We start from the raw sequence: 16,923 nt of genomic DNA on the forward strand, positions 1-16,923 counted from the left end.
CACTCACCATGTCGGGTTTTCTTCAGCCCCATACAGGTCACTCGCGCTTTAACACTAGAAGACCTAAAATATGTTTACCTTTTCTGTCTGTCAGGGAACTGACACCTGTCTTCTTGGGCCAGAAGGCCAAAATACTAGGTCACAAACACCCAAAGTATTAGACCCACCTTCATGATTGTCATTCCCCCAGGCCCAACAAGACAAACATCTTTAGCTGGCCTGTGTCCTTGCCCACAAGGAGCCTGACATAATTTGTGTCCTTGATTTTAACCAGCAAAGCCATTGGACATCCCAAAACTTGCTAACCAAAGACATTGAAGTGGGTAATCTCTGCAAAATCAAAAATGTAATCAAGATCTACGGGAGCAAACCCCAAACACATTTACTATGGTTCACTTCCCCCTTCTAACAACAGAGCTTCATCTACTGGAACAGGACAACATGGTGGAAAAATATAGAAACTCCATCCCGACATTAGACATCATAAACCCCATCCTCAACTTACATGATGCAAACAACATAGTTTACATAAAAAAATGTGGGTGCTCGTCACTAGAAATGAATGAGCCAAGTCCGGCACAGGTAGGGGCCATTGCAACCAACACCCCCAAAGGAGAAAACAGTCGTGCGAACAGTCGTGCGAAAAAACTTTCATACGGAGTATTCCAAGTATCTTGATTACTCACCTCAATTAACTCAAACACATGTGGAAGTATTGAAGAGTCCCCTAATGGCTTCCATATGGCCCCAATTACTAAACACCTTAGAAACGATTGGTAAAGCAATTACATATCATACCGACAAACGACACTGTTAAACATCTTGGCCATCCACTTACAGGGGATAGAAACTAACATACAAACCTCAACACAATGATAAGGAGGGTTCAACTCTACTAGGACAGTACATATCAAACTTGCCACTGCCCCGAAATAATCAATCAACTGGCAACAGTTCCAACTTTGATGTCACAGATGTTGGGAGCCGTCAAGAAATCCTCCAAAGAGATTATCAAAAGCATCAGACAGGCAAGAGATGATCAAGTTGAACAAGACAGTCAGGGGGGATGTGGCAGAGCAAATAGCCCTTCAAACAATGAAGAGAGACCAGCAACCCTAGAACAGCCAAGCATTTCCACTATAGACGACGCTAGGATGGTAGTCAATCCAATCGAACTAGTCCACCATGGAGTAGACGAGGTGGCACCACTAAACATAGCTTAACAAACAGCAGACCATATAAGCCCCAATCAACTTAATTTGTCAACCTCCCTAACGAAGAGGGAAAGAAAACGTCTGAGAAAGGCAAGAAAAAGCAAACTAAGGAACCTGGGGCTGCCGGCAATACATCCTCAAAAAAACAAGCATAACCTCAATGACACCAACAACACGGAAATGATAAAGGATGATGCCTCCGAAGATAACAAGGCAAAAAGTTGGGACATCGCCATTTTATAATCTCACATTAAAGGAGGCAATAATTCCAGATGGCCCAAACCAACGAAGCAGTACAAGCCAACAAACAAAGAAAATGTACAGCATATTTAACCCTCTGGCAGGGAAAGTAGAACTGAAATTACCTAGCCCCTGCACACAAAAAAAAGCACAGTTGTCTCCCAAGGACATATAGAAAGTATACACTCTCCTACAACAGATGAGATCTCCACAAGCAGTCAAGCGGTTTCAGAGAAGCGCACAAATCCTAAAGGTGGGAAAAAATGGGAATATCGGCTGAGAACAACTGAGGCCACGCCAGCTGCAAAGTCTAGTAGCCACAAAAGTAACAGTTCCAAAAAACAATCTAACTTTGCACCCCCGGAACACAACTCATTTCGGGCAGTAACAGCCAAACCAAGCAATGGGGGGAAAAAATGTTAAACAGATTCTACACGGTACACCATAAATAACAAAGTTGAACTAATCCCGGAATATAGCTTGAGGGGGCCACACGACATTTTGAAAAGAGGGTCAATACTAAAACTTCTAGAAGAACTACCATCCCTGTGTCATATAAAATCTAGTGGCCTATAAAGAATTGAGTTCAAACAAAATCCCTACCAAACAGGTGCAGACTCCACAATTATAACCTGGATCAAAAACAGTTTCACAGACCAGATTCTGCAGCACAGGAAGGAATTTTCCAACTGGGGCATAGAGATAAAAAAGGTGGAGCCCCTGCTGTATCCCAGCCCATCACAGAAACAAGGACAGAAACAGAGCCTCCTAAAATGTGCAAAAGGTCTGGACCATAACAGCATCACGGTAGCAGAGGGTCACTTTCTCATGCAAATCACATTCACTACCGCACAACGAGAAGAAACCAAACCTGATGGGAGCCCCCAAGTGACATCGGTTTTAAGGCAGCCGGGTGAACAATGAATTAAACTAAGCAAATCGCCAGGCAAAGTGCAGGGTTGTAGGATCTGCTCCTGGAACGTGAATGGCCGAAGCTGCAAGCTAGAAGAAGAAGATTTTGTGGAGTTCATAAAACAACATAACATACTCGCCATTAGTGGGCTATAAAGAACACTTGGTCTCAGCACAAAAGGAGGCACACTATTGCAGGGCAATAGGAGGGCTATCTACCTTTTATATCCACTGATTTCCTTTGGAAAGACATCCGCATCGATCTTGAATCCACATGGATGCAATGTACCAAAGTCGACCTTCCACCCTCCATTGGACTATTAATTTTAAATATTTATATGCACCCGGCTGGAAAATATAAGGGGAAAGAAATCAAGCAACTAATTGCGACAAACAAAAATGCTGAACAACACCTATCCAAATGACAACATGATAATGACAGGTGATTTTAATATGAATCTAATCCAAGGTCACGAGAGAAACTTTGCGAGTTTTCTACAGCCAAGATATGGCAACCGAAGCAGACAGGATACTATTGGGAAAAAATGAGCAGCTAAACTGGCTGATCTCTTTCTACACACGTTAAATGGCAGTGTCCCCCTGGATAGCCCAGCAGCACTTACGAGGGTCACAAGAAAAAGGGGATTAACAATCGATTTCATGCTAGCAGACTCCGATCTATTTCCGTATATATTGGATTTCCATATCCATGATCGGGTTGAAAGTGACGGGGCATGGCTTGGATGCGGAAGCGACCGGTCACGTGAGCGCCGAGCTTTGCTAAGGGACCCGGCATTTATCCTGTTATTTGACCCCCTGGGACCACCCCACGTAACCACGAGGACCGGGGACCGATGGGAGAGCAGCCGGGAGGATCTCGGTGCACGGAGACGGTGCACACAGGATCAGTGGAGCACTTTCCAGGGCCGTGCTGAACACGAGGGCGGTTGTAAGATGGCGGCGCCATCTTCCTGAGAGGCTCCTGGGCGACGCTGCTGAGGAAGGGGGAGGCGGACCTGTTGGTCGCTGCCAGGTGTCCTTTGGCCCAGAGCATCACCACGAGGACGGCAGCTGTGGGCTGAATGTTGGGATTGCCTGGCGCAAGCTGGGGGTCCCCATGGTGCAGGGTCTCGGAGGGCCTCATCGGGTGCCATCATGGTCAAACCGCGGGCGAGGAAGGAGGGGAATCAGCAGACCTCTGATGCCGACTTGCCGCCCCAGGAAGACAGGGACGCGCAGGGTTTGCCACACGCCCCAGGGCTTCAACAACAGCTGGATAAGATACTGGCAGCCATTGCGGACTCCGTACTGCCCTCCAGCAGGATATTGCGCAGGTGGAAACGGGATTGGGCCGGTTGCGTGCAGATCACTCGAAGTTGTCGGACTGAGGGAAGCAAGTTCAGACTTCGATCCAGGAGCTTGTGCCCGCACAGACTGCGCAAACTGCGTCGATGACGAGTGCCTTTGACCGTATAGCGGCGCTGGAGCGGCGAGCGGAGGACTCGGAAGGAAGGAATCGACGGAAAAACGTCCGAGTGGTGGGGCTGCCGGAACAGATAGAGGGGTCGGACATGGTGAGCTACTTGGAGGACTGGCTCTGAACGGTGGTGGCCCCTGAAGGGTTGTCATCCTTCTACACTTTGGAGCGAGCTCACCGTGACCCTGCTAGACCTCCGATGCCTGGGCGGCCTCCACGGCCGGTGGTGGCGCAGCTGCTGCAATTTAGGGACCGAGACCTGCTCCTTCAGAAGGCTCGACAGGACGGCCCTTTCCACATGGACAACAGTAGTGTTACACTGTTCCCAGACTATTCACTCGACACTCAGCGGCGCCGCATGTCCTTCCAGGCTGTTAAGAAAAACTGCGTGCAGAAGGGATCCAGTACTCTCTGTTCTTCCCGGCCAGGTTGCGCATCGCCTTGGATGGGAAAACTTGTTTTCCCGACACCCCGGAAGAAGCATGGGCCTGGCTGGAATCATACAGGGCCGGCAAGGACGATCAGGAGGTGGAGGTGCGGAATTGGCTAGGGACTCCCAGCCCTGCAGATGCCAGCGACTGCAGCGGCGGGGACTGCAGAAGCCATCGACCTCACAAACGGCGGTAGAACGCAGGGGAGTACTGGATGCGGTGACGGCGCTATCCGGAGATCTGTTGAGGACCTTGCCGATGGGTTCGGACTTGGGAAGCGATAAGGACCATTTGGAGGCGGAATCCTCTGCCTTGGACAGTATTCACTTGCCGGTGGTCACGCCGGGTACGGCGAACGGACTGATTGATGAGTAGACCTTGCACCATTTGTGGGACTGGGTGCCCTGTGATGTTTATTGCTGCTGGGGGATTCCTATGGTACGTTGAGTGTATGCTTTGATGGGCCCCGGATAGGGTTTCTGAAACGGGAGGGAGAATCTGCAGTTTGGGGAGGGAGATCCGGGGGGGGGGCATTGTGTGAGTTTTTTGGGCGCCCTGAAGCGGACTGAGGGAATGGTTCTGATTTTCCACAGGCAACTTGCTGAGCTCTATCCACCCCCCACCGGATGGTTTCAGTTAGTCTGCCTTAACTTTGCTTGAGGCACGTGGTTGGGCTAGTTTGGATGGGATTCACTCTGAAGGTGCCTGTTCTTGGGGGGGGGGGAGGGCTTTGTTGTGGATGCGGTGGGATTATTGGGGAATGGGATTGTTTTGTTTGGGGGACCATGCCTGCCAGCGCGACTACAGGGGGATGTGGAGTTCTTCTGTTCTAAACATTTGTGCTGGGTGCTCTTCACCTGGTTGCCAAGGGGGAGGAGCGCTCCCTGGGTTGTTAACGGTTTCGTTATGGGTCCATTGCATGACGTGAAATGCATGACCTGGAATGTTCGGGGATTGCACTCCATGCAGCGTAGGTACAAGGTCCATTCCTATTTGGTGCGTAGGGGCGCTCAGATAGCTTTCCTGCAGGAGACTCCTTTGACCAAGGCGGAGAGGTTGGCGCTGCAGCGCAGATGGCGAGGACAGCTCTACTATACTATGTACTCGGCATTCGCTAGAGGGGTGTTGATCTTGATTAGGGCTGGGGTCTCTTTTCAGGCGACTGGCCACCTGATAGATACCGAGGGTCGCTATGTATCGGTTCGGGGACGCCTTTATGGGCGGGCAGTGACCCTCTGCAGTATTTATGCCCCTAATGTGGAACAGGCACCCTATCTGGAGACTCTGTCTATTGCCCTTGCAGATTTTTTCAGGTACCCTGTATTGATGGGAGGGAACTTTAATTCTGTATCGGACGTGACTATGGACAGGTCCCCCCTCCATTGCCCACGGCTCCGATTCACAAATTGGCAATGGTCAGGTCCCAGTGGCAGGCTGACTGGGGATTTATTGATGTGTGGCGAGCGCAGCACCCAGACGATAGGGATTACTCCTATTTTTCGGCTCTGCATAACTTGCATGTGCGTCTGAATGTGGTTTTGTGTAGTCCTGGCTTGGTATCGTTGGCGATTGGTAGCGAATACTTATCACGCACCATTTCGGACCATAACCCGTTGTTGGTAAGTTTCTGTTGGGTGGCGGAGCGCCCTATTGTCCCGACCTGGAAACTACGTCCGGAGATGTTGGAGGATCAGGCTTTTCGTGCGGATTTGGAAGTTGGGGTGCAGCAATATTTTGCGGAGAACACGGGCACTGCCGCGACGACGGCCGTGGAGTGGGACGCATTTAAGGTGGTGGTTCACGGGATATGTATTGCCAAATGGGTGGGAGTGAGGAAGCTATTATTGCAGGAGGTCGAGGCTGGCGAGTTTGCCCTTAGAGAGGCGGAAAGGGCCCATTCGGTGGGGTCCGGGACGGGTGATACGGTTCAGTCTCGGAAGGAAGCGGTGGCGGTGATAGTGGAGCGCTTACGGTGTTTCGATCATAGAGCTTACTTGGCCCGTGCCCACGCTGAAAGGGATATGGTGGGCATGCTGCTAGCTTGGCTGGCTGACCCCCTTCCTCGATGCGTACCCATATTGGCGCTGACTTCGTCCACGGGACATTTGGAGTATACGCAGCATCAAATAAACAATCGCTTTCGATCCTTTTATGCGGACCTCTACACGAGCCACTTGCAGACTGGGGAAGCGGATATGTTACTGTTTTTGGAAGGGCTAGAGCTACCTACTGTTGAGGTGGAGGACGCGGAATCTCTTGGTCGAGATATCACATTAACTGAAATACGCTGCGCCATTAAACAGCTGGCGCGCAACAAAAATCAGGGCAGCGATGGCCTTCCTATTGAGTTTTACTTGGCGTATATTGACCTTCTCGCTCCCAGGTTGCTGGCAATGTATAAAGAGGCCAGGCAGCGGGGGTATTACCGACGTCCACTAGGGAGGCTGTTATAGTTCCGCTTCTTAAACCAGGGAAGTCCCCAACTGACCCAGCTGTGTATAGGCCTCTGTCTATGCTCACCACGCACTACAAAATCTTGAGCCGAGTGTTGGCTACTAGACTCCTCCCCTTCATGACACAGCTGGTCCATCCGGATCAGGCCGGTTTTATTCTGACTCGAAATACCGCCAGCAGCATAATTAGGTTGATAGGGATCTTAGATGGCGATTGCGGGGCGGAGGGGCAAGCAATGGTCTTTTCGGTCGATATTGCCAAGGCGTTTGATAGCCTGAAATGGCCCTATTTGTTCTCTGTAATGAAAGCATTCGGTCTTGGTGAAGGGTATGTCCGTTGGACGGAGATATTGTATTCCTCGGCGACCGCTAAGGTGCGGGTCGGTAGAGTTGTTTTCTCCTCCTACCCAGTGGGGCGGGGCACTAGACAGGGCTGTCCGCTCTCTCCGTTGCTTTTTGCCCTAGCAGTAGAGCCTTTAGCGGCACGAGCTAGGATGGGGGATCCTTACGGGGCTTGCAACTTCGTGGACAGCAGCACTATACATCACTATACGCAGATGATCTCCTATTGTTTCTGAGGGATGCGGGCGAGGCCCTGGAGGGGGCACGCACCCTACTTGACCGATTCGGAGGCATCTCGGGCCTGCGTGTCAATTGGGCGAAGACTTGTGTATTCCCAGTGTCTCTAACGTGTGACCCGCCTGCGTTGCCACCTGACCTGACGTGGGAACCTCGGTGCCTGCCCTATTTGGGGGTACATGTATATCACACTCAGGAAGACCTTCTAGACGGCAATATAAGAAGGGCGCTGAGGGGTCTGAGGGGTAGTATGCATTTCTGGGGGACCCTACCTCTGTCAGTGGCGGGCCGAGTGGTACTGTTGACGATGGTGGCGCTGCCTCGGCTCTAGTATTATTTCCGGACCCTGCCAATACGAATACCTGTAGCAATCTTTCGGCAACTTCACTCTGCGGTGGGGGGTTTCATCTGGGGCGCGGGGCGGCGTAGAGTGGCATTAGATACTTTGATGCGACTGAGGGCTGAAGGGGGTCTTGCTGTCCCAGATTTTGAACTATATTATTTAGCCGCACAATTCCAACATCTCACTCAAGCAGTGGCGTTGGAGTTTCGGGGACTGGAGAGGAAGTCTGAGCCGGATGTACCACGGCATGTTTTTTCCTTCGTGGTCTTGCAACAGAGGTTGCGAACTGTTGACTTGTCGATGGCGGAGTGCGCCTTAAGGCACTGCTGGAAATGGTTCCATAACAGAATTGGGGTGCAGCGCCCATATGCTCCGGAAATACCGTTGGGTATGTGCACGGCCGTCCCGCATGGCGGGGACTGGTCTGCCCTTGTGGAATCGGAGGACCTTGGCCTGCAGATGGTTGGTGACCTGTTTGCCGATGGTGCCTTATTACCTTATGGTACACTGCAGGAGACTTTTGGTCTTCCGCGAGGCCATTTCCTCCTACACGCGGCCTTGGTCGCTGCTATCCAGAAGCACTGGGGTGCGGGCCTCGCGGAACCGCCGACTAGTGAGGCGTGCCAGTATGTGGTAATGGCAGCAGGCACTTATAGGGCGGTTACTTGCTTGTATAAACGAATGACAGGCGACGGGTTGCATCGGTTGCAGAGGCTTCATGAGCAATGGGCGACGGATTTAGGTAGGGACATACCCGACACGGCCTGGGCCCAAATACTCAAAAGGGCATGGAAGGGCACCAGGAATGCTAGGTTTCAGTTGATCCAATTCTTTATTCTTCATAGGGCATACCTTACGCCGGCAGAAATAAACCAGTATTTCCGGGTGGACACAGCGTTGTGCCCCCGGTGCAGACTGCGGGACGCGGACTTGCTGCACATGCTGTGGGATTGTCCACAGTTGGGCGCGTACTGGGCAGAAGTAACGGGTTTACTTTGTGAGGTGATGGGGCGATGGATTACTCCAGACAAGGGGACTTGCCTGCTACACTGGTTTCCACATACCAGCAAGACCAAATTAACTAGTAAATTTGTAGATCTAGGCCTTTCGCTGGCTAAGAGGGAAATTACATCTCGCTGGAAGGCGGCGGTGGGTCCCAGTTATCCTAGGTGGAAGGCGGCATTGCTCATGTGGGCTAGTAGCGAGAGCACAGTCAGGCTGCGGCAGGCCCATAGATCCCATAACGAGAAGGCACTGGAGGCGGCGCGCGCTTGGGAGGCTCTGGTGGAGGAGCTCCAGAGGGCAGATTTACCCACTGATTCCGAGGCAAGCGGGACATACTGGCCTGATCACTGTAGTGCCGGCATGTGAGGCAACCCCCTCTTCCCGGGGAGTCTTGGAAAGCTGCACGGGGTGATTGGCATGACGACACTTTTGAAACCCTCACAATGTGATCCTATTCTGTTTGCACTCTGTCTCTTGGATGTTGTGCCGGCGGCGGGGTGGGGAGGGGGGAAGGGTTGGCGGGTAGGGTGGACCTGTCAGTGGGACTGTAGGGAGACCTGGTGCCCAGCATTTTGAGCTTAGCTGTACATTATACAGAGGGGGCTTGACATTGGATCGGTGGGTCTGTCAGTGGGACTGTAGGGAGACCTGGTGCCCAGCATTTTGAGCTTAGCTGTACATTATACAGAGGGGGCTTGACATTGGATCAGTGGGTCTATTGCAGGGATCTTGCGCCATTGGTTAATATTGAATGTATGACTTGTTTCACTTGCTGGGATGCAGTCACTGTTCCTTCCTCAATGAAAGCCGGGCATGATGTACATGTTGTGGTCCATCCTTCCGTTTTTTATTTGTGTTCGAAAACAATAAAAAGATTTTAAAAAAATAAATAAAATCGGGTTGAAAGTGACCATTATCCACAGATCTTCACTTTGACTATCACCCCAAAAAGGTCGAAACAGGCGAATGCTACAACGACTAACCTGGAACAAAAAAAATATGACCAACATAATGGAGACATGCTGCTTATTGCTACCACTTCCAGCCTAGGATCAATACATCCTAAAGGCTTGGGAGTCTTTCATATTGAACATTAACAAAAAAATCCAAATTAATCACAGAAGTCACCAAAAAACAAGACACAGAGGGGGGCAGTGGTATACACCAAAAATACGGGCATTAAAAACGCGCCTTAACACATACCTAAGGTCATTTCACAACAAACCCTCATTAAAATAGAAATTTTAAAAAAGGAGCTAAAATACAAAACCAGGGCGGCTAAGCGAGCGTACAAGGAAAAACTTGAGATCACCATGCTCCACGCAAGCAAGCTGAAAAATTCTCAACAGTTCTGGGCAAAATAAAATTTCATAGTTAATGGCAAACATCGGCAGTTCAATTCGGATATGTCAGACCAAATTTGGAGTGAACATATTGATGCAAGATATAATTTCACACCAGTAAATAGTCCGGACAGTTTAACCAACAACTCAAATGAGAACAACTTGATTCCCAGCTCAAACATAAAAACAGAAGTCTGGAGCCTCAGTACGCAAAAGGGACCAGATCCTATTTTCATTCTGTCATTAGTAGAAGCTCAAGCTGATGATCCAAAAAAATCATTTGTAGCTAAATTTCAAACCATAAGAAGCGAAATTTAGAAAGAAAGTTGAGAGACAGCCATCCAGGAGCAAAGAGAAGAATCAGTCCAGATAACACCAAAGCAGGTTATGACCATAATAAATCATATGAGATCGGATGGTGCCCCTGGGCCCAACGGCCTTCCGAACTCCTTGTTTAGGCAAAATCCTACATTTTGGTCCCGTGTTTTATCCCCCATGTTTAACATCAGTTTAAAGACCTGGAGCATTCCTGAACCCTGGAGAAGTAGCCTTCCACAACTGATTCACAAATCAGGGGCACGTTCAGAGCCAAATAATTACAGGCTAATAGCTCTTATAGTCGTTGAGGCCAAGATCTATGTATCCAATCTACTGGTAGATCTGGTGACTTGGGTCAGCAGTAAAACCCTGATTCCAAAAGCACAGAGTGGTTTCCGGGCTGGCGCGGGCACCTTAACAAATATATCAGCATTAACTCTTCTAGCTAAGAAAACAATCGATAACTCAAACATCCTCAATGCATGCTTTCTAGATCTTAAAGCAGCTATTTATAAAGTGCCTAGAGCCAAATTATGGGGCAAAATATAAGCCTGGGGAGCTCCCCCTAACCTATTAAGAGCAATTATCAACTTTTACTCGAATACCTGGGTTCAAATAAAGAAGGGGATGGCCGGAGCCTAACTAAGAAATTTTTGACAATAAACTGGCTAAAGCAAGGATACATGCTGGCACCCTGCCTATTCAACATCTACACTGCCGACCTAGAGAGCAACCTTTGCATCATTCAGGGCAATCCTCTAAAACTGGGAACAACACCAATAGTGAGTCTGCATTATGCAGACAATATTGTGCTACTTTCTCAAACTCCACTTGGCTTGCTGCGGCTGATTTTACAACTTGCGCTGTATATTTCTAATGCACAATTAACAATAAATCTAAAAAAAAATCTAATGTACTATGCTTTTCCAGCATTCTGAAAAAACAACCAATATTTCTTTGGAGAATAAATTCCAGCACTTTAAAACAGGTGGGTAATTACCAATATTTGGGTGTCTTACAAGATCGCCAATTAAGCTACAAACATCTCTTAGACCTGGGTCAAACTAAAATAAAACAGCTATTATTTGCTTTCAAAACCCTGCAGAAAAATTTAAGCGGAAGTTCAACAAGTCATCTTTTACAGGTAATAGCAGCTAAATTTCTGCCCTCTGTAACATATGGCTCGGAAATGCTGAATACCAAGGACTCCAAAACACGAAATCTAGCTCAGTCTAGATTATTTAAAAAACCGCCTTTAATCCAACGTCACATCTCCCAGGCACAGAAACGTCTGGAATATGGACTTACAAACCAGACACAGGCTAGACAAGGCGTTCTGACCAAATACTACTTGCGAATGAGGGCTGCCAAATATTACACGTTAGCCCACCATTGCTGGGAGGAGATGGAACAAAGACTCAAGGCAGAAGAATTCCATATGTCAGATATTAAAACAAGCACTTTTATCATTAAACCTGGAAGAAGCTTGGCATACACCAGTGACATACCTCACTTTTAAACAAATTACTTACAAAGCAACTAAACAAGAGTCACTGCTAACTGACAAAGCTTTACTTGCAGGTAAAAGTCGCGCCTGGTCGGTGATGCAAACATACAAACCATTGAAACAACAACCCTACTTATAAGAATGCTTCATAGATCACTACAAGAGGAAACTACCCCTACTGAGACTGGGGTCTTGTTCGACCAAAGACCTTACACCAAAATGGCTACGGACATGGCCATCTCAGGACTTGCGTCTCTGTGGTAACGGAGAAGAGTTGTTATTACAAATAGTATGCATCTGCCAGGCTTTACATAAATTAAGGAAGATCCTCTTGAGGCCAATCTTAAGAGAAACACAAGTCAGGACCTGCAGAGCCGCTGTGATAGATAGCCTCAGCGGGTCTTCGGTCCAACTTTTCTGCAAAACAATTCTGACATTTGCAGCTGAAGAGCTTGAAAAGAAGGATGCAGCCAAATAGAATCTGGGAAAGAAGGACATATATTAGCAGGACATAGACCTTTCTTGATACTTTTTGCACTCTCCCTTCCTCCCTTTTCCATTTTCCTTTTAAAGAAAGTACTTTTGTCTGGAAAAGTGTAAGACCCACATGTGCTGCAATCTAATTTCTCTTTTCTATCTCTCAGAACATTCCAAACTGAAAGAAGGTCCAGAGGCGTTTATATCTTGCGAAAAACATACAAAGATCACAAGCACTTTTAGCGAAAAGAGAGCACACCAATGTTTACATTACACCTAATAAGTAGTATAGTCAAAGTATTTCGCTATAATAGCTGTTCATAGACACTATGTGAGGGCAATTCCTCCATTTTTAATATTGTCTTATAGTTCTTATTCTTTTATTCTAAATACTAGCAGCCCGTCCCGACATTGTCCGGGAGCAAAAGGCTGCTTCTGGGCCCCCGGCCGCCCCGACGTTAAGGCTGCTTCAGGGCCCCCTGCAATACTGACACCCGTCACAGTTTTTATTTCGTGCAGCAATTGTGCCTGCCACCAAATTATGCCATAACAAACTAAGCAGCGGGGACACGACCACCTTGAATAACGCAGTGTCGCGCCTCCGTCTTGCTTTTATTTCAAAAGAGGCTTTGCAAAACTACTCTGGAAACAATCACCACGCTCACACGGCATTGCGTCTTTGAATGTGCTGCCAGGCTGCGTTGCTTCAGTGACCGTCCTTCCATTATGTTGACTTTTTTCTCTATCGGGGCCCATATTAAAGGAAACAGCTCCCAACTCGAGAGTTGCAACGGTTGCACTGCACCCGAAGAGGGTATCGGAGGCATTGGCATTTTACACTTATTTAAGGTGCAAAGTGAGGAATTATCTTTCACGCTCCAGGAAGTCCCTTACCTCGCGTCCCCACTGTTGCCGCCGTTCTCTTCCGTGCTCCGAACGCCGAACGCCAATTAGTTTTCCTCCCCACGGCTCCGCACATTTCAGTGAACCGGATGTCGGTTCTGCGCCGTCTTTACTTTTCCTCCCCACGGCTGTACTCCTCGCGCTCCTGATGATGTCAGCACGTTCGCGCACACGGCCGGCGCTACTTCCAGGGGACTATTTTTTTTGTAAGGTATATTTTTTAAAGAACATATATTTTTGGGGTTTATATAGCCTATGTCACTTTGCAGACCCTGCCAATTCCAATGATGTATTGGGTGTTTGGATTGGCGCTGTGGTTCCCGAGTTTACCCGCCTCAAAGGTTCCCAGTTCTTACTTTATAATAGTAGTATATATATATATATATATATATATATATATTCAAACTCCACTCCCGTGCTGAACAGAAGAGCATGCACACGAAGACTGTAAGTATTCCAACTCTTTAATTTCGTGGGCCTTCCTCGACCCCGCTAGATAAAAAACATCACAGAGACGCGTTTCAGCTGTCTTGCAGCCTTTCTCAATCTGCATTTCCCTCAATAGGGAGGTGCCTTTAAAACATCCTTCATTAGATAACATAAAATAAATACTACATGTTTGGCAGTAACTCAAATGAGACACATGAATACAAATGACATTGCAGCGTGAAAAGTGTAGTGTCTACCATAATAATTAGAGAGTAAATACGAAGGAAGCTTTGAAGAGTATTTTATTCGCCTCATCCACAAACAGCCAAGCTCTCAACTGCCTAAGTAAATATGTAGTGTCATCCTAATTACATGAACACATTGCATAACTCATTTCACAGGAACAAGTGGCAGCAATTTTTTGACACTATATTTAAACATCAACAATTAATTTTAGTTACTGCTGCTAAACATCAATTAATCTTGAGCATTTTATTAAATACTGATTGGTAATGACTTTTCAAGGACTCTGATTTACTTGCAATGTGACCCCTGATGTGTCAAAATCACGCACTGCCTCACTGCCATAATGACAATCTGAGCTAAAGTATAGCATTGTTACTCCTCAAATCAGGGAAAATAAATTGTAAGGAACCGTCTGTGTCCCACTCTTATTTGACCTAATAGGGGTTGTTACCGAAAAACGGGGTGATCCGACAAGTATCACGTATTTTAAATGCCACATTCCAGCATAATGCTGCTAATATGCAAAAATGTCACCTTTCAGTTGTAAATCCGTTTGCGGTAAACATGGTGAGATGAAATCCCAGGGTTAGCACAGCGGTTAATAACCCAAGGGTCGGGGAAGGCCTTTCCACAAAACGATAAGAGCCCCACAGTCCTCACCATGACGATGCATTGTCTGGTGCCCAGAACCAGAAATCCTTTCCTTTGATATGCTGAGCGTGGCCCCATGCTTAATGTAGAGATCACAGCTCCCGCGCTGAATGTCTCCCGACTTCCTCGCGTTAAAACCTCCTCTCCACCTCAGCCAGTGCCGCATATTACTCCTCTCAATTTGAAGGTCTGGGGGCTCGCCAATGAGGCACTCACGTACCAAATCCTTGAAGTTTGCGGTTGAAATTTGACGGCCCAAACTCTGGTGTTGCGTGTAAAAGCGTCACCGCTGCGCCTTAAAATATCCAAACTCCACTCCCGTGCTGAACAGAAGTGCACGCACAAGAAGACTCCGCACATTTCAGTGAACCAAATGTCGGTTCCGTGCCGTCTTTACTTTTCCTCCACACGGCTGTACTCCTCACGCTCCTGATGATGTCAGCACGTTCGCGCACACGGCCGGCGCTACTTCCAAGGGACTATTTTTTTTGTAAGGTATATTTTTTAAAGAACGTATATTTTTGGGGGTTAAATAGCCTATGTCACTCTGCAGACCCTGCCAATTCCAATGATGTATTGGGTGTTTGGATTGGCGCTGTGGTTCCCGAGTTTACCCGCCTCAAAGGTTCCCAGTTCCTACTTTATAATAGTAGTATAGATAAATAAAAATGTAAATGTTAGTTTGTTCAAAATCGCAATTCTCTGAAAGTACTTCACCGATTGCTTTGAAATTTTGACACAACGTTGGATTCGAATTCGCACATGTTTTTATATCCACAACATTGGATTCCAATACGCGCGTGTCAAATATGCTCGTGTTTTTAATCGAAAGCCCGAACAAACACATAAAAATGTCAATGTTCGTTTGTTCAAAATCCTAAATCTCCGAAAGTTCTTCACAGATTGCTTTGAAATTTTGACACAACGTTGGATTCGATTAAGTGCGTGTTTATATATACACAATGGTGGATTCGAATACGCACGTGTCCAATACGTGCGTGTTTTCAATCGAAAGGCCGAACAGACCCTATCGATTTGGTTGCTGCGCAACAACTACAAGGGACGCATGGAGACAATAGTCTACATATATTAGGATGGACAGTTGGTCTCAGGATGGCAGACCGGGAAGTGGGTGAAGAGATGGGGGAGGAGTTGGTTCACTTTGCAACATTAAGAAAGGATGCATAGAGACAATAGTCTACATATATTAGGATGGACAGTTGGTGTCAGGATGGCAGACCGGGAAGTGGGTGGAGGGAGGGGGGAGGAGTTGGTTCACTATTCGCGCGTGTCCATTACGCGCGTGTTTTTAATCGAAAGACCCAACAGACCCTTTCGATTTGGTTGCTGCGCAACAACTACATGGGATGCATAGAGACTGTTAGAATTGGGGGTCTCTGGTTGGCGCAGGTTTGTACTTGCGACAAGCAGGGACCCTCTCCTCTAAGTCAGGGCAAAGGATTACTCCCAGAAATAACCCCTACTCGCCCTTTAGGTAGTGTGGCGCAAGCAGTCTAGGCTAAACTCTGGAGTACATAAGGTTAAACATTTGCAACATCACACACAACGACCATCAACCCACCACACAATGACACGAGACGGTACTTCTGTAAAAATATCTTCTTTATATATATATCTTTAGATCAGGCTTGTAAATACAGTCTTTGCGTAGTTTAAGAAAAATGGTTCCAGTTACTCTTTGATTATGCCACAGGTCTTTGTATCAGCGTTAACGAATTGTTCTGGTGCTTCAAAAAGGGTTGCGGACTCTTCCCTAGTCCTGGTACGTTCCTTTAGCAAGAACTTCACTCAGCCAGGGCCTCTCTGCGCCCACGATCGGACCCGGTCTGCCCGATCTCACGCTTCTAGCGAGATCGGCGGCCGGGGAGTCACTGCCGGCCTGACGAGCGCGCTGCGCGGCTGTCAGGGGAGAGAGCGGGGGCCCGGGGAGCGCTCACTGCGCGGCTCCGGGGGCTCGGCTGAAGTAGCGGGCGGTGCGAGCGAGGTGGGACAGCGGCTCGCACCGCGGGACGGGAAACAGTACCTTTGTCTTTCTGCAGGGGTCGGGTGTAGGCCGGCTCGGCGGTTCACGTCGCGGTGTCTTCCTCTCGAGGTTGGAGCGAGCGGCGGCTCGGCTCTGGCTCTTAGGTTGGCGTTGCGGCGCGGGTCGGGTAGACGGCGACACACCTCAGGTCCCGGAAAAGGGGGGCAGAGCCCCGGGTAGCAGCGTGAGGCACACACAAGCCTCTCAGGTCACAGCGGGTACTTGGCTCAGTCCGTTCTTGCGGTGCTTCGCAGTTAGGCAGGCGGTAGGGACGGTGATTAGTCCAGCGAGGCTGGGCCTTTCGGTGTCACCTGGTGCCGGCCAGCTAGCAGATGCGGTGCTCGGCGGGTC

General features: G+C 48.4%; 1 protein-coding gene across 6 annotated transcripts in view; it reads right to left on the minus strand.

The window, feature by feature from the left end:
- The window catches only part of LOC144821867 (uncharacterized), a 299,860-nt gene extending 284,916 nt beyond the window's left edge, over nt 1-14,944 (minus strand). For all 6 annotated transcript variants that reach the window (XM_078679022.1, XM_078679024.1, XM_078679023.1 and 3 more), the window contains exon 1: nt 14,538-14,944. In XM_078679022.1, coding sequence (XP_078535148.1) covers nt 14,538-14,694 — 157 coding nt within the window. In that variant the 5' untranslated portion in view covers nt 14,695-14,944. The remainder of the gene's footprint in view (nt 1-14,537) is intronic.
- Nucleotides 14,945-16,923: the final 1,979 nt, after the last annotated feature.

This window comes from Lissotriton helveticus, chromosome 2_2 (genome assembly GCF_964261635.1).
Source record: "Lissotriton helveticus chromosome 2_2, aLisHel1.1, whole genome shotgun sequence".
NCBI classification, from domain to species: Eukaryota; Metazoa; Chordata; class Amphibia; order Caudata; family Salamandridae; genus Lissotriton; species Lissotriton helveticus.